Source organism: Simochromis diagramma, unplaced genomic scaffold (genome assembly GCF_900408965.1).
Source record: "Simochromis diagramma unplaced genomic scaffold, fSimDia1.1 OVJJ01000091.1, whole genome shotgun sequence".
NCBI classification, from domain to species: Eukaryota; Metazoa; Chordata; class Actinopteri; order Cichliformes; family Cichlidae; genus Simochromis; species Simochromis diagramma.
Genome location: NW_024386901.1, coordinates 2,791,820 through 2,810,804, shown reverse-complemented (window position 1 = coordinate 2,810,804; position 18,985 = coordinate 2,791,820). Strand labels below are relative to the sequence as shown.

The 18,985-nt window shown below is 39.9% G+C and overlaps 2 protein-coding genes across 2 annotated transcripts in view; one reads left to right on the top strand and one right to left on the bottom strand.

Annotated features, from left to right (window-relative positions):
• The window catches only part of slc15a2 (solute carrier family 15 member 2), a 21,731-nt gene extending 19,091 nt beyond the window's left edge, over nt 1–2,640 (top strand). Inside the window, exons 22-23 of the mRNA XM_040034795.1 lie at nt 49–153; nt 902–2,640. Of these exons, the coding sequence (XP_039890729.1) occupies nt 49–153; nt 902–1,108 (312 nt within the window). The 3' untranslated portion in view covers nt 1,109–2,640. The remainder of the gene's footprint in view (nt 1–48; nt 154–901) is intronic.
• Nucleotides 1,746–18,985, bottom strand: hspbap1 (hspb associated protein 1). The gene is made up of 8 exons (XM_040034796.1): nt 18,871–18,985; nt 16,897–17,110; nt 15,178–15,368; nt 13,514–13,650; nt 11,276–11,447; nt 9,469–9,552; nt 8,960–9,070; nt 1,746–4,154 (listed from the first exon to the last, which is right to left on the bottom strand). The coding sequence occupies exons 2-8, from the start codon at nt 17,093–17,095 to the stop codon at nt 3,570–3,572; spliced, it is 1,479 nt and encodes a 492-aa protein (XP_039890730.1). The 5' UTR covers nt 17,096–17,110; nt 18,871–18,985; the 3' UTR covers nt 1,746–3,569.

The window sequence follows — 18,985 nt, the reverse complement described above, 5'->3', positions numbered from 1 at the left end:
CTGCCAGCTGTCTTTATTTCTTTAACCCTGCATCTCTCTTACCCCCAGGCTCCAGCCAACATGAAGTCAGTGCTGCAGGCTGGCTGGCTGCTCACGGTGGCATTTGGCAATGTGATAGTGCTGATTGTGGCAGAAGGGGCAGGACTGGAACAGGTATGACTCTTGAAGGGCATTGTGGGAAACATTTAAACTCTTACACAAAAAAGAAAGAAAGGTTTTTAATCACCGGCCACTTCATTTGGTTCAACTACTCAGTAATCGAGCATCTAATCAGCTAATTATAGCAACTCAGCTGCAACCGGCAACATGCACCTAATAAAGTGGCCGGAGAGTGTATAAACCCTAACTACTGAAAATTACATCTTAACGTGTTAATAACTGGTAAGGATCGTTATTGTAATTCAGTGAGACGCATAGAACAAAATTTGTTGTGTCTGTTGAATGAAAGAAAGCTGCATCGCACACCGGCCTAATAGATGATGTGATAAAGCAATATACTTAAGAGATAAAAACACTGAAACGCTTTAAAGTAACAGAAATATAATAAAAGCCAAAAAAACAGACTCTAATGGACAAAAAGAAAGATTAGAAGTGCTTTGTACAAAAGTTTCATTATTGCAATGTATCATAAAGTAGAAATAAACCAAAGCTACCTGTGCACTGTAACAAGGTTTAATGAAGAGATAAGGATGAACTAAAAAAAGATGTTTTTTGGGGTATCTTATAATCCACTGGAGCGTGTTTCTCACCTCTTTTATCCCACAATGTGTGTACCAAAAATCGCCAGCTTAAATAAAACGTACATCAGCAACTAAACGGTTCTGTGTCTTGGTGAGCAACAAATGAACTGAATCGGTCGCGAGCGCGTGCAGCGAACACTAAACTGTCTCTGTTATCTCAGTGGATAGAGTTCTTGCTGTTTGCCTGCCTGCTGTTGGGCGTCTGCATCATCTTCTCCGTCATGGCCCACTTCTACACCTACGTTGACCCCGAAGAAATGGAGAAGCTTTACCTGGAAAACTCAGTGAGGGAGGAAGACGACAGTGACTTCAAGAAGAAAAACAACGAGATAGAACTGAACAAAACGGGGAAGAGCACCAAAATGTAATACCGCGACATTAGTCACACCTCATTATACGTTTGGTTGCTTTGTGCTTTATAAAGGTATTATTTTAGTGAAAATGAAACTCTAAGATGTGATTGTTGGAGATTTCTTGTGGTTTTAAAGTGTAGGACTCGTGACATCATTTAACATATGTTGTGAAAAACTCCCGTTTCAAACTTTATAACCTTACAAGGAAAGGACTTCCTGAATCAAACTTAAAATATGAAATAATGTTCGAGGAAGACAAAATAGTCATTTCTGCAAAATGATCAATAGTGTTATTAAAGCATGTTAATACTACACTGTATATATTTGTTGCATATTAACCCCATGTCAGAATGCTGTTCATGATAATCACAAGCTGTGCAAATATTGGACAGAAAGCATCCAGTTCGCTTTGTGTGCCTTTATCACAATGATGTTTGATTTCCAGAAAACAAAGCTCATCATCACTAAACGTCTGATGTGATATGATCTCTAATTACAAGGGTTTTTCTGCCTGTTTGTACCTGAACAACTAAACAAAACGGAGTTTCTCAAACAGGTTTCAAGGGTCTGCATGTAGTGCAGCCAGTAGTCGTGGATACAAGTACACAAATTTACAAGTTTGTCCCTCTAGAGCTGTTTTTTTTTTTTTTTGAAGAAACAAAAAAAGTCACATTAGCCACTTGAATTTTAAAAAAGTTCCAGTCTGGTTGTTTGGATCTTAGAAAGCAGCTGTTTCATTACAGAACCTCAACCACTGGGTAGATTTCAGTCCTGATTTATCAGCTTTTGACTGTAACTCATAACTGCTTCAGAAGTCTATACAAGGGAAAACAGAAGGATTGTATTGACACGTGTCACATGTAGCGCTAATGGTTTTCCCCTTTTACTCACACATAGTTAGGTTTAGACTTTTAACATTGATTGAATGACTTTCATATATTCGATGCTTGAATCCTCTTTTGTTCTTGGATTGGCTCCCTTTGCAACCACAGACACAGTTTTAACGTACACATGCAAACCTAGACGGATTCATCAGGGGTACCTGGGGTTCAGCATCTTGCCCACAGGCACGTCAACAGCTGCAGGAGCTGGGGAGCGAACAAGTAACCTTCTAAATAGGAGACAATCTAAGCAGCTGTGAAAGGAAAGCTTTCTGAGGGTCTTGGTCAGAAAGCAGTGAGGAGCGTAAGGGATCCATACAGGAGCTGAACAAGTAATCTATTGAAAAAGTCCACTTTTATTCATTCAAAAAGTCTTATTTATGTCACCTGAAAAAAAAAGAAGAAGCCTTTTTTGCATTCATTTGTACCAATTGTAGTCCTTGTATCCACCTGTGAATGATTTCCCTGTAAAGGTTTCTGCTTTGCTGACGTTGAAGTTTAAAATTGTGCAGAAACATCCAGCTTTGTTTTTGCATACATAATGATTTCTTTTACTGTTTGAGAACAGGCAGAAAAATCACAGATATGAAAAAAAAAGTAAAAATTATGAAAGAATTTCTTGCTACTGTTCATGCTGCTCATTGGGACACGTCATCATCACAGAGCCATCTTTGCAAATCAACAAGTGTGCTGTTAAAAAACAAAAAGAAGTATGATGCAAAGTGCTGTATGTGTGATTTTTTCAAACCTGCAGAAACTGATGTTTTTTGCCTGTGGTTTGTTTTTTGACAATATGTGATGTTTTTTATTCAGGGAAAAGTATAACTTTGATTTTTCCTCTAAAGTTCTGTAAATAAACTTGTTTTGTGATGTTTGAAGTTTTAATGCAGATTAAAACTTGTATTCTTGTCAATCGTTTACTCCCGTTTATCATAACTGCAACAATTTTGACAAAAACTCTTTGACCAAGTTTAGATGTGTAAAATGTCCCCCCCATAGGACAAACCAAGTACAGGGAATTCAATTAGGCAAAGTGGGTATATTACATTTATTATCCGCACACATACAGCAGACTATTCAAACATTTCATTTATCACTTCTTACACAGCTTTCATCAATCACAAAACTATTACAAGGAGTCCTTTGTGGCTGCTCAATGATGATTCCCCCCTTACTAACTGACATTGTGATACATTGTTTTCTGCACAATGTTTGTATCCCTGGAATATTATCTTGAATTATTTGGTTGTTTAACATACTAAATTGATTCCAGTGGCCATTTTTCCTAGTTTGGAAGAACCAAAAAGGATCAGCATGTGCAGGAAAACAAAACAAGGATATGTTAGACTGTCACTTGCAGCACTAGAATGACTTTTGGCTGCGATTTCCTGCATCTGTGGTTCACGCCAAGAAGGTCAAGAGTGACAAATGAGAGAAGAAATAAAAGTCGGGCCTCTTACTTAATGATGCCAAAACATGACTCGTAGCTTGGAGGGCCAATTTCTGGGTAAAATAAATAAATAATAATAATCATGGCTCACAACAAACCCCATGTTCATGTTGCACCTGATAAGTGAATATCAAAACTAGGATGATCAGGTGGTCGTGTCACTTCCTGTATGCTTTTCTAGAAGCAGCTCAGTGATACGGGTGATGATGTCTGGATGCACCAGGCAGTCTAACAAGTCGTTAGTGGTTATTGTTGTATGCGTTGATGCCTTATAATCCTCTGACAGGTTCTTTGATGTCCCATCTGCACAGTCACATTCTCTACACCGAGTTGAACCAGCGTTACATCCATGTGTTCTCTGATCGAGTCTGACAGCAGCTGCAAACTTGGTTGTCTGTGCTGGATCGGAGCTGACAGCGCAGTCCTCTTGAGATCTGACTGCACCGTTGCTGGAAGAGTTGACCTCTACATCTTCGGGGGTCGTCCTCCTCAGTTCTTGCTGACAGCGTACAGAGATGAGATGTGGTCCGTAGGGAATACTGAAGGGTGCACAATTCCTAACCCGATCACTATTTTTCTTGATTTGCCCACCCGAGTCCCGCTTGACTCGACAGGTGTCTCGCAACTCTGGGCTCAGTTTGCTGTGGCAGGAACTCCTTTGTTTCTGAGCCCAAGCTCTTGCCGCCAGGTTCAGATACTGCATATTTTCATTATGGGATGTTACTTCTTCCTATAAAAACAAAACAAAAACGGAGAGAAAGCTGGAGACAGCTGCCAAGAGATAAACAGTGTGTACAGCCTTTAAGATTACAAAATGAACTGCCTGAATTTTAATTGAGCGCAATCTGCTAAACAGATTCAGGCAAAGCAATAAAGAAAAAATAAATAAAATCAATGCATGCCTGGAATGACACTTAGATGGTCTAATAAAAGTGCATTATAAATCCCTTTAATGCTTACAAGGTTCTCCAAACAAGAACTGCCATTAGAATCATTTACAAGAAGCTGTACTTAAATTAATATTCAACTCACAGAGGCTTTAGAGTTTGTTTAATATGTTTAATACGTTGTATATTTCCAGAAAAAGCCCATCTTGCAGAGGCGGTTAATTTGCTTATACATTTTGGGGAAACCTTTGTACATAGATTTTTATTAATGTGCTGGGAAGTAATTGTGTTGTTTTTCGGTGCCGTTTGTTTGCAACTCAGCAAGATTATACAAAATCTACCAGGCAGAACCTAGAGAGCAGTCTTCCCACTACATTTCTCAGAGTGCACTTCTACTTCTTTACTTCTGTAGGAACAAACCAGCCACACTGGACATGCAACCAACACAAACAAAGAGGAGACAACTGACTCCAGGATGCCTTTGATCAATCAGGCCGAGTGCCACACATCAGCTCTCCTTCAAGACAAAGGGTCAGGGAAGTGTGAGGCCAAGGAGGCCTGGCAATCGAACCACATGCATTACAGCTCACACCAAAGCCATTTCTGCAAGATTAGACCAACTAAATGGCAGCAACTGACTGGAACCCCATGGCCCACTACAGCCACTGTAATCTCCATATCTACAAAGGAATTAGCATTTATCATTTAAAGCCTTATGAAGAAGAATCTGTATAATTTTCACTAAACCTGCCTCCAGGAATTCTACCTGGCCTAAAGCATTAAAAGAACATTAACAGGCAATTAACCCCCTTTCCTGGAAATCAGATGCAACACAAATGTGGTGGGAGCTCCTCAAAGAACCATGACTTTTCCCACACAAGAGGCATTTCTTCACCTAGGTCTTCCTTTTTTTAGTCTAAATTTGTGCACATTAATATATAATACAGTTTTGTTCCACCGTTTCTGGAAAATGGAAATATAGGTTTAAACTGGCACAGTGAAGGCATCTGTGACTCTCCTTGTAGGTGGGCTATATCCTTTCTTGGCTAATCAATATGCAAAAAGCGCTTTTTAAAAAAAGGTTACCTGAAGCTCTACTTTTGTTGCCACAAGAAAGACTTCAGCTGAACTGCTCTACCTGACTTCAAGCACAAGTACTCAGAATCAATCCATCACAGCATCGTAATTATCCCCCGTACAGATCACTGCTACCCCGCTGTTTGTTTTTAATCCTTCAAAGTCAGTTTCAAAGTCCATGAAAGGTCATCAGGGAGAATGTTATCATAGTCTATTTTGATAACGATATGAAACTAACTGGGTGTGCAAACAGTTGAACTAGACTAAAAATACTGCGTAATTGGTCCTGAAGTTATGTAAGCATAACTACCTTATGTGTTTAAAGTAGAGACGTCCTTCACAACTCTTATTACAACTTTTATAGCCGTCTCTAAAAGGACAACTGTGAAAAAAAAAAAAGACTCTTTTAGAATATCACAATAAATCATTTCATAGCAGCTCTGAGAAGCTACTTTAACAGGGGTTTAGGATCAATGCCTATGAACTTATGCAACTGAGGCTTTCAGCTCTCCTTACATTATAACACTGCAGCTCATACTGTATCTGCATAGAAAATGACACACAGTAAGTGACATGAATATAGTCTGTAAGTGGGACAAGCTGCCTGGCTGAACCTACTGATAAGCAGAGAAATAAGGTGTGGGGGGACAATTGGTTAGTAATCTAACAAAGTCAAACCAGTGTCTCAGCAAGTTCGTGGAGGCCTGGATACATTCATGCAGAAGTCACTTACACTTCAAATCACTAATGCAATACAAAGAAGGACTTCTCATACTTCACCAAAGATAAACATACGGTCTCCAGGGTGCTTTCATTACTTAATCAAGGACTGGAAGAACTTCATCTGTAATCATTTGCTATTCAATAAATGTTCTGAGACAAAGTGTAAATGTCCTTTGTTTGAGAAGTCTGACATCCCTCTCACGTCTGTACCACATAAAGCTATAAGCCAGCAAAAGCTTAGCTTAGCAGAGTATTGAACCCTGGGAAACAGCTAACCTGCCTCCGTCTGAATTCAAAAATGAAAATCTTTGATTTTCCAGGAGGTTTTGTGCGCAGCTATAGCTTCACTATATGCTTGACTCTCTACAGGTTCTGACAACGTCATTATCACAACACTGGCCAGGATACAGTCATGGTAAAAACAAAGTACACCTAATTCTATGGTCTTACATATCAGGGCATAATAAAATATTAACTAGTTATTATCAGATCATAAAATTAGGTAAATACTGAGAACACTCCAGGATGCAGTAGCTTCTACACCCACTTTTAGCAGCAATAGTTTGAAGTAATCATTTTCTGTATGACTTTTTTGGTCTCTCTCTCACCAAAAGTCAAAACAGAAAAATGGAGGAATTTGAGGAATCTTGGCCCACTCCTCTTTACAATGTTGCTCCAGTTCATTGAGGACTGTGGGCATTTTTTCTATGCATAGCTCTCTAAAGGTCCCACCGCAGCATTTCAATTGGGTTGAGGTCTGGACTTTGACTCGATCGTGATTCTTTTCTTTTGCAGATGGAGAGAAGAGTCTTCCTTCTGGCAACACTCTCAAAAAAGCCGTACTTGTTCAGTCTTTTCCAAATTGCACCATCAGGAACTTTAACATTTAACTTGCTAACTGAGGCCCGTGTAGTCTGAGATGGAGCTCCTGGGCTTATTGCCGTTTCTGAGAATTGCACAATATGACCTTCGGGTGAATTTGCTGGGACGTCCACTCCTGGACAGACTGGCAGCTGTCTTAAATGTTTTCTACTTGTAGATAATCTGTCAGTGCAGAGTGGACTTCACAGTGTGTGGAAATTACCTTATAGTCCTTCCCGGACTGATGGAAAGTCAGTCAACAGTTACGTCTCATCTCACTCTCAGATCCTGTCATTCATCCTCGGCATTGTGTTAATACACACCGCATCACTGCTGTATCAGTGTGTTGGGGTGAAGAGACGGCTGAGTATAAAAGCTAAACTCTCAATTTATCGGTTTTCCTACGCCCCTACCCTCACCTATGGTCATGAGCTGTGGGTAGTGACCGAAAGAACGACATCGCGAATACAAGCGGCAGAGGTGAGTTTCGAAGGGTGGCTGACCTCTCCCTTAGAGATAGGGTGAGAAGTTCAGCCATCCGGGAGGGGCTCAGAGTAGAGCCGCTGCTCCTCCACATCGAAAGGAGCCAGCTGAGGTGGTTCAGGTATCTGACAAGGATGCCTCCTGGGTGAGGTGTTCCAGTCATGTCCCACCGGGAGAAGGCCCCGGGGCAGACCCAGGACACACTGGAGAAATTATATCTCTTGGGTGGTCTGGGAACGCCTTGGTGCTCCCCCGGACAAGCTGGAGGAGGTGGTTGTGGAGAGGGAGGTCTGGGCTTCTCTACTTAGGCTGCTGCCCCCGCGACCCGGCCCCGGATAAGCGGAAGAAGATGGACACATATATGGATGAGTGGAAAATTCATATAGCTGTATATCTCAGATTCTGTAAAGTTATTTATTTCATATTCTGTATAGTTTTTCATATTTATATCCTGTTCATAGCCTGTACATAGCTTGTACTCACTACAGCCTGTACATACTTATAGTTATAGAATATTCACAACATACTTCATACCGTGTACATTATAACATACCATAATAGACCCATTTCTGTAATATACTCACATATCTATATTATTGCTAATATATATTGTAATATATCTATATCACTAAAGCACTTCTGGATGGATGCAAACTGCATTTCGTTGCCCTGTACCTGTGCATGTGCAATGACAATAAAGTTGAATTCTATTCTATTCTAAAATTAAATAAAGCCATGAAATGCCTTAATAAGAACTTCAAGGCAAGTATGTGAGACTCTACTCGAAGGCTGTAAGGTAGATATTCTGTCATCTGGTTATTTGATGGAGGGTGCTATTCCAAAAAATCTCATTGGCTTTCAACTAGGTTGAGATGTGTTGAATCAGCCTGGTTATCATTTAATTCTAATCAAATTTCATATTCAAACTATTAATCTGGCTTTTGTTCCCTTTAACTGCATGCAGTGTCATCCTGGAAGAAACTAGTGCCCTCAGAATGATAGCATTTTATCACAGGATGAAGATCATTACTGAGAGTGATTCTATATTGATTTGCAGTGACCCTTCCTTCTAAGGGGGCAATTGGAAACAAAGCAGGTCAGCAAACCCCCCACCCCCCAAAGCTAAAGAGAGATAAGAGAACATCTCACTGTGGAAGACAAAGGCTCAGGTTTTATCATCATCTGCCTGTAGTTCAATTGAAGGTCAACAGCTATAAAATCATCGCGGATAAAAGGGACCCACTGAGGCGCACCCAAATTTGGATTCCTATTTTGCCCTTTGACACACAGTATCGCTCTCTAAATAATTCCCTACACAGCAACAAAGAACAGAGAATGAAGCAGTGAAGCGTTTCATTTTCATTTTGTGAAAAAGCAACAAAAACCTGCATTTCTTTGCACTAGATCAGAATATGATCCTGACAGACACAAGCAAGAAGTAGGTGTAAGAAGACGGCTTTTAAACTGACACAGTAATTGATATCAAAGAGTAATTACTCGTTACCTCAGTGGGGTTGAGCCAGCTGTCAGTGTTGTCATCGCTTCGAGCACTTTTAATGGCACAGACAACCGTCTTAGTCACAGCCTCACCAACTCTGGCGACGTCATCCACTTCCTGTGTAGAAGCAGAGAGCCGAGAAAGAACACACATGATCAAGATGGTTACCATCAATGATAAGAAGAAATAGTTTGTGGTGTCTGTGACCTTGGCAGAAAACAACTAGAGTGGGGCAAACCTCCGAATAAACATTTGTCTTGCACCAGGGAGCCTTTTTTCATGCCCCTTCATATACATACACTCATCATAATGACAGGAAACACTTTACTGCTGGTCCTGTTCATTACTCAAGAATGAGAGGAGCCTTAATCTCAGAGGACTTAATACAACATGAATCAACATGTTCGGGATAATAACTTGCCATCTACTCTGAAATGTTTGGAATATATATGATATTGTGTCATTTTGGGGCGTTTTTGGTGAGCTCAGGATGAAAGAGACATGATGCTGCTTACCAGCTCAATCCAGGAGTTGACACTGACGGTGATAGGATCCACTGACTCTACATAATGCCACCAGTGCCTGGGGACATAGAGCACCTGTGCAAAGAAGATAAAGTCTTCACAAACTTATCAGTAATGGCAAGGTCAATGACAGCTCCCACTCTTTTTCTTTCATCTTCCTAAATACTAGGAAATACACGACTGCACATATCCGCTAGATGGCAGCATAAACCTTTCCCCCTCTGCTGTTAATCGTTCATCCATTCATACAACGGGTGTGTTAAAGAAAAAGAAAGAATGCTTATTGATTCCCCGGCCTCCACAGCAGTCTTGATTCGTCTGTGGCCTGCTGCCTGACAGGAGAAGAGAAATGAGCCGTCTTTTAATCTGATTTGCAGAGGTGGGGCCATCTTTGAGGAGACTGTGGTAGATACTCAAAGTATTCATTCTGTCTCAACAGTTGAAGCATTTCTAGGTTTTCTTTGAACACATAAACTCAGAGCTGTCAGCTGTATATAAAAGGTCAGGCCAAAGCTTGCTGCAACACTGACTGGAAGAGGTCAAGGTTATTAAAATATCCCAGCTGTCATAGGGCGAGAGGCGGGGTACACCCTGGACAGGTCGTCCGTCCATCGCAGGGCTAACACAGTGGGCAATTTAGAATCGATTAAAACTGTCTTTGGACTGTGGGAGGAAGCCGGAGTACCAAGACCACGCAAACATGGGGAGAACATGCAAACTCCACACAGAAACAACGTGGTGGAGTTGACCTCAGGACTTTCTTGCCACGAAGCAACAGTGTTATCCACCACGCCACCGTGCCGCACTGTTGCAATTTATTTCACTATTAAACAATAAAACACAAGGGTGAGCTCTGACCCTGACCTATAAATCAAATCACAACTAAGCCGACAGCTTGTTTTTTTGTAGGAGGGTATTTAATAAGCTGTGTGAGCTCCAGAACAAACAGATAGTGAAAACAGACAACTGGATAATTGCTCTGTGTCCATAGTGACCGTTTCTTTTTCTGAAACAAGGTGAAAAAGGATGACCTTCATGCAGGAGCACCTTCACAATTATTTATAATCAAAGGAGGACAAGTGTTAAAATTACCATCATGAAAACCAAATCTGGATTCCACAAAACCTCGGTCGTATCTTTGGCTGAGCACATGACATAAACCTGACTGATTTATCAGGCCTATTGGCCTGGACTTGACCCAGTTAGATCAAGAGTGATAGCGCTGCTTAACCTTCGCTTTCATCACTATAGGAACAACAGTGTGTTGAAGGTGATCCAGTGTAACTGTAGATGCCTGACTTTAATTGGGACACAAGTCACGACTGTCGCCTAGCTTCAAGCTTTTATGAAGGACACCAAGACAAATAAATCTCACTGTTCAGTCTACTTTCACATGTTCACTGCTTAAGGACCAATAAAGTTATATTTTATGGTTACTGCTTCTGTGTCACAAGCACTTCATCATATAAATGTAAAGCCACAGCATTGCATAACTTCAGGCTTTACTAAATCACTGTGGTTTTTCTATAGTCTGAAGAAAATGCAACTGATTTAATCCAAACAAAGAGGTGTCAGCTCACAGTTAGGTATAAATTATAGAGACTAGGGCTAAACAGTACTTTTGTATTCTTATTAATTTCTTATTAATTTTGTTTATAAGCATCTGGAAAGCGCTCTCTCAGGGCTAACACTGATGATTATTGCTCATTTACTTTATTGATTACTTTACAAAAAAAGAAAATATAGAAAAATATTGGTCTGAGATCTCTGTAGACATGATGTCATCAGAATTCCTGACCTGTCCTGGCTGTAGAGTGACGATGTGTTCACTGGCACCGTGGAAGGCAGGGAATCTCCTCAGGTCAGGATGAAGAACAGCCACCTGGCTGAAGACACTTGACTCTTCGTAGGGGATTCTAGTTGGGTAAAGCTTAGCTGTATCCTCCGGGGGAAAGAGGTGCCAGCGCTTCCTGCATATAGGACACATCAACAGAAAAGCTAAATATGACTTTAGATTAAAAGATTAATGCTAGAAATGAACTCTTTTGTCTGGTGACTCATGCGGTGTTAATCGATGACCTTTTAAGCTGTAAATCGAGCTTGCAAATAAAACACTGATAAAAAATCATCAATATTAAAAAGTGCTAACAGATATTAACATTGATATACTGTAAATTTAGCACAAAAAATGCTAATCATTAAAAGAGGAAGAAATACTTCATATCGTTTACTTTGCGCTACAGTGAACAATAATAAAAAAATAAAACGATATTGCTGTAAAGATCCAGATATCCAATGTCTGTTAATTAAAGAGAGCTTTAAAACCCGTCTTATTCTGGGAGACAACAAAAGCTGACACGACCAGCTACAAATCCATCGCTGTGAAACAACTCTATTTTCTCTAACATGAACATTAAACTACATTCATTTTTTTTAAAAGTACTCCACTCCCATGATTGTTTTCCGGTACTATGACCCACCATTCACACAAATGTCATGAAATCAATCAACACTATTTTATTTTTGAAAGATCAGCGGTGTCAAAGGACCGCTCGAGCTGGATTTCATTCCATTAGAGATCAATACCAAATAAAAGAACTCAAGACCCAATTACAAGTGGTGAGATATAGCCGTTGCTCTCTGGAAGAACAGTGCAGCGAGATAAGGAAGACCTGCTCCCTTATATTTCGTGACTCACAGAACCCCATAAAGCGTCTCACCCTCTGTCTTCATTCCCACCCTCTCTAGCAAGCTCTGTGACAAATCAACTCTTTTTCAGAGGGCAGAGGACAACTCGCACTCCGTGTCAGCATTTAAAGTACTCTGCACCTCCAGTGTTGCAGAAGACCTAAGTGCTTAACAGGCAGAAAACTTCCACAACCACCAGAGGGGTGAAACACAGACGTGGTTTTATGAAATCCTGAAACTTCTCACCGCTCAGCTGCAGCTTCTCCCCATTAAGTGCACAGGTATGACAGGACAGTGTCACTTTTTATTTCACACCTGACAGTGAGTGCTTCTCACTGCAAACTTTTTCTGTCACCCAATTAGAAAATGAACGTGCTCGTCTCTTTGTAACGAGAAATGTGTCGATAAAATAAATGTTTGACTGGTGTTAAACTCGACTATAGACCCAGACAGTGTGTCTATCTCGCATTGCAACACTTTTCGGGCTAGCATCACAGTACAGAATACCAAACTATTTGCATGACTCACAGTTACTCATACTTACACCCTAGTTTTACCCAACCTGTTCTGTTTTGCAACATAATCAAAACCTTGGATGCAAGTTGAAGCAACGCTGTCAAACGTAAGAGACAATGAAACAATGACAAACAGGAGTTCCATTTCAGACAGGCCCATTAGAAAATAGATCCACATTTTTAAATGTAGGATTTTTAAACACAAAAAAAGGGGACTTTCATCAATTAGACTAAAAAACTGCACTCTTTGCGGAGAACTCGATCAAGTTTCACTGCATACGTGTAATTTGTGTTATTAAAATTGAAGAATTATTATTAGAATATATAAATCTTGAGAGTTGTAAGCACTGGAACACAAATATGTATGTATATAACCACAGTTATGTAAATATGTAACCTAGCAGCTGAAAAACCCGACGCAAAAACCCAAAAAACCAAAACGCTTGTTTTTTTTGTCTGTATGGGACGTTGGAGGCACGGCCACTCTGACTGAAAGATTTGTTCACCTCTGCCAATTCCTGTCAATAAACAATTCCTGAGACCACTCAGCCATTTAGTGCTGTTGATGCCTGCTTTACTTAGCAGTAATGAGCAGGTCTCTGTGCACATAACAATCATGGGGTTTATGAATGCAGCTTGATCCTGTTAGCTGATAACAAGGCACTTCAGGCTATCACGGCATCAAAAGAAAAGCATTCAAGTACCATTTAAACCACTTCATATAACCCAATTTTGTTTTTCCAGTCTCATGTCGTACGTATGTTTGCATTTATCTTATCGTCTGGTTACTGAGGAGCACATGAAGCATCAACACAGGTAGCGATTCATCTTACCGTCCTTGCACCTGCAGTACAAGGTTACAGCCGTAAGAGTCCAGGTGGCATGGCGTGTTGGCGCCCTCTGTGCCGATCCATAAGGTGCTCTCTCTCCCATTACGCCCCTCAAAGCCAAACTCGGACCATTTTACATGCTGCAACACACACACACACACACACACATTCGAATGCCATGTATCAATCCAAAATGCCGTGTGTATAAACGACTGTTTACGATTTTCAGATTATGGTTTTGGTGCCTTCTTTAATAACGTGACATGGAAACGAGAACTGTCACCACTCTTCTATAGGCTCACAGATGTAACCCAGCCTCATCAGCTACAATGACAGGGCCTATTACAAGTGACCAATGGAGGTCCCCGAGTAGAGAAACCAAGCAACAGCATTTGTCATCTTTCAAGGAAAACTAGTCTGTCAATCATGTGCCGTCAGGACACAAAGGTGTAGCAATCACACCGGCATCCTGAATAATGAAGTCATTACCACACATGCAGGCAGCTGTAAGCTTTGACAGTCTGGTCAATCGAGCCTTCAGGCAGCCTTTTTGCCAGCACCATTTATCCTGCAAAAAGCCCATGTCTGTCTGTCTCAAAGGCATGAATGTCAGGAGGTAATAATTGGAGGTGGATGCCCAATAAAAATTTATCACCGAGATAAAAATGAAATAAATTTGCGGCAGTGGCTCAAGAAAGGATGGCACTTTTATGTCTTTACCGGCCAGATGATGAGAACAGCTAGTATAAAGCTGCCATCACAAAAGCTTGACATTTTAATTGAAAATGTCAAAACAATATAAGAATAGAATGAAAAAGTTATTTTGACTCGCTTATTTGAATCGCTTGTTAATTTCAGTTTCTTACAAAAGGCATAAGAAGCTTATAGTATGAAACATTTTAAATTAAACCTTTATTATTATTGTAAATAAAACGCATAATGCTTAGACTGTATATGATGTCAAACATTTGGTCGTGCAATCTTCGACATGTGCTTCTCTTGTTCAACACATAACATTTGGTCAGTGTGTCTGTACTGTTTGAGAAGGAATGGAAGGAATGGACTGAAGGTAAGGAAGAAAACTTTTTGTGAATGTGTGTAGTGTGTCCCTACATGCCCACTTCACACTAAGTGGCTTGTCTGAACACACAGCCCATCCACCACCGTTGGGATATATTAGAAAGCAAGCTCTGAGTCAGACTAATAAAAAAATTATGCTGTGACTTCCTGGGAGCAACTCCTGGTTCTCTTAATGTTCTGGTAGCCAGATACATGGGGTCAAATGTTGTGTTTTCAATATTTGAGCAGCCTACATGCTTAGAAAAAATGATTTAACTAAAATACTCCAACACTTAAAATAAGGAATTTTTTGGAGTGCAATCAATATAGTGAAAAATGGATCCCTGCGATATGTGTTCAAGCACTAAATCCTCAAATTTTAGGTAAGTTTAATTAGCTTTTATCTTGCTTTCTTGGATATTTAACCTGATAAAATAACCTGACCAAAAGTCTTTGTCACTGCCCTTTAGTTTCAATGGCAATTAAATATCTCAGATATCATTAAGATTAGCAGTAAACTTGTAAACTTGTGCAAACACTGATGCCAGATTTCAGCTGGACTGTTTAACTTATGTTACATGTCAACATGCATGCAGCAGGATGGTTACCTCAAACATGAAAGGCTGATCTTGAAACAGCATGGCAATATATTTGTAGTCTGCATAAGCCCAATACTCTGAGTAGGAGTATTCAGAAAAAGGCCCCACGTCTGTTCCAGACTGACCCTGAGTCCAGCTGAGAAACTGAGCTACACTGGCCTCCACGTAGGAACACTGGGTCTCAAAAAGAGGAGCCGGAGCTGAGAAAATAACAATAAACACAGACAAGACAATACTTAGTTAAAGGTTTTGTACAGTTTTAGTGAAACGGTTCAGCTGATCTAAACTACCAGTGACCAACTTTGGTTTAAGTAGATATGTAGCCACAGAACAGCAGCTTAACTGATGATTATCGAGTGTAATCACCTCCATAAAGTAGGATTTTTGACAGGCTGCTGGCTGCTGTTAACGCAATGCCGCAATCTTCCCAGGAGTGAATGTCCTGACAAATTTCCCACAAGGTAAGACTGCAAAAACTGCCCAAATACTGACAGCTGTCAGCGGTATCCCCAAGCTCTCAGTAATCCTCCTGCACCTATTGTATCAATTTTTAAATCCTAGGTGACGTTTCCTCAGGTTATCGCAAACAAAAGATTAAAAAAAATACAAAAACAAAAAAAAGAAAAAAAAAAAAAAGAAACTCGACCACCAAGATTCAAAGTTGTCAGAGATTTTTAGTAGGTGGATTTATGGTATCAATTTGAAAATCCTACGTCCCCTCAGTCTCGAGTTATTGTGTTTACAAAGTTGCATGTCAACACCACCCACTCAATACCCAATCAGCCTTTTACGCCTGATGGGTAAAAAAAACCCCAAGAGTCACATCCCAGACACTCCTCAGTCAGCATGCTAAATGTTTCATTTACCAGAACCACAGCACTTTTCAGACATGATTTTTTTAACCCACTTCAAAGTTGTAATGATTTATTATTTCTTTTTTTTTTTTTTTCCATAAACGAGGTGTGTCTGTGGTTGAGTGATGACATTTAGAATGCATGATGAGAAATGCCCAACCTGTAAGCTGTTGCAGCTATTAAAAAAAGATGATTTAGAAATCTAATTAGCCAGCTTTTATCAGAGGGCATACTCTCTGTCATTTATCAGAGAAAGAATCATTACGGGAGCCGTTTCAGAGCCACACTGAGGGCAAAATACAGCAGATGCTCAAAAACAAAGACCCTCAGTGTGTTTTTCATCTGTGAGACATTATAAATCACATCGTTAAACAGCCGGCTAACCTTCATTAGATTATGTCAATATATAAATTTTCATTCATTGGAAATTGTTTGAAATGCTATACAAGTTTGCATAAGCTCACACAATACTAGGAACTAAAACAAACCTCAGTTTATTGTGATCAGTTATTGCTCAATAGAAATAGATCATCACTATCTTGTATTTTAACAGGTCTTGTATTTTTATTTTGTCTTCTTTCATTTTGTGTTCAAAAACTGAATTTTAGTTACAGCATCTGAAATCATTAGAAAGGAAAAAAACGACACAGCCCCAGATTTGTAACAGCTAAATGCAGCAACAGCTGAGTTTTCCTTTAAAAAAATGTTTTCATTATAGCTTAATAAATATGCAATATCTAATAAAACAGCTTAAGCCCGATAGGAGTGCTTGTGGGAACTGAATTTATCTTTTTGGTCACATAAATTTCATTGTGAATGTTTAATCCAGGTGAGTAATTACAGATAAATTCATTCAACACATTGAATTACTTACCTTGTGTCTTCTCTTTTCTCCCAAGTCGGAATCGGATGAGTCTGTCACCAAGACAGCTTGACAGATGCTCTGCTGTCCAGTGGAGAACAGGCCAGTCGCAGGTCATGTTCAGGAAAACTGCGGGCTGCTGCAAATGATGCACAATCCTCCGGGTCTCCTCTGGGCTGAAGGGTTTATTAATCTCGGTGGTGTCAGCCATAGCCTTTGGTACACACTGACAGTAGGATGAAACACACGAGGAACATAAAGCTGATTAAAAACGATGGTGTTTTATTATTAGTCAGTGCCTACAAGCCATGTTCCTCATCTTCTATGTTAAACTAGTGAATAAAACTACAAAGCTTTTAATGTGTGCTGAAAGAAAACTCAATAAAAGAAAAGAAAACTCAATAGTGTGAATGCATCACAGCATTCACATAATAATAGAACAGAATAGTCCTTTATTGTCATTGTACACGTACAACGAAATTGTGGATGCTTCAACTATGCCGGAATAAAACATGATATAATATAATATACTATAATATAATATAATATAATACTAAGCCATTACCATATCAGCAAGTCAGTGTATGTAGAGACAATCAAAACAACCTGCTGATGTTCAAACCGAGCAGCAGAACTATAATGAGGCTATGATGTGCTTGGGCTCACCAAAATTGGACAACAAAACACTGGAAATATGTTGCCTGGTCTAATGTGTTTTGATTTCTGCTGAGACATTCAGATGGTGGGGTCAAGATTTGCCATAAACAGCATGGATCCATTCTGCCCTGTACCAACCGTTCAGACTGATGGTGGTATAAAGGTGTAGGAGCTATTTTTATGGCACACTTTGGACCTCTTAATACTAGCAGAGAACTGCTTAAATGCAACAGCCTAACCGATTATTGTTGCTGATCATGTCCATTTCTTTGTGATCACAGTGTGTGAATGTTCTGATGGCTGTTTCCAGGATAACACACTATACCACAAAGTTCAAAGTGGTTTATTTAACATGGCAGTGATTTGAAATAGCTTCCACAGTCACCAGGTTTAAATCCAGCTGAGCACCTTTGGGATTTGATGGAACAGGGAATTCAAATAATGGACGCGCAGCTGGTATATCTGCAGCAAATGTGTGATTTTATGTCAACATGGACCAAAATCTCCAAGAAAGGTTCCCAGGCTATGGTTGAATATATACCTTTAGGAATTAAGGCAATTCTGAGGGGAAAGGGGGGGTCAAACCCAGTATTGGCAAGGTGTAAATGATGACGTGACCTTGGAGTGCATGTACATTTTATGGCGGAAAAACAGCAATAAAATATTATTTGTTAGCAAATCAAGAAGTTTTATTACCTATCAGATCAGATGGCATTTAGCTACCACAGGACAGTGGGGATTTCCTATTTAGAATTGAACTGGTAATCGGATATCAGTGAAACTTTGATTCTCGCTCTTTGTAACCAACTTCTTAAACAACTTGGATCCAGATTGGTACAGTTTTCTACTTCCGGATACTCTTAGGTATATTCTTCCACTAATAATTGGTCAAATAATTATAATAAGACTTGGTATCACTGATATTTCCCACTTGACTAAATGTCGCTAACTAGCGTTACACGACAGAAATGAGCAACTTCCTGAAGAACTATCAAACAACTCCGAGGAAAGAAATAACGCCTAGGCTCAAAAGGCGCTTTATAAAGGGACAGACAGCGCTCAGGTGGCGTTTGATTCAACAAGTACAAGTGTGAAATGTATAATTAATTACAGGAGAGCTGGAAAAGACCCAGGCCATTATTAATGTTATTAGGAACACCTGGGATTTCCCCAGACAACTTAAAACGTCTGGTGTGAAGTAATGAGATAGCTAGGCTAGCTATGTTTCGTCTTTGTGAACATATTTTCTCTATTTACACTGTAGAAAGATGCTAAGAAACTAGCTTCGAAGAAATACCAGGATCCTTGGAAAAAAACACCAGGACTCACCTTTCACTACACGTGTAGACGAGGTTCGGGCGGAAGTAAACAAAGATCACATGACAGCGTACGCGTTCCAATTACGTCTATAACACATCGCTGTGAATCTGCACCATTTGGGCTC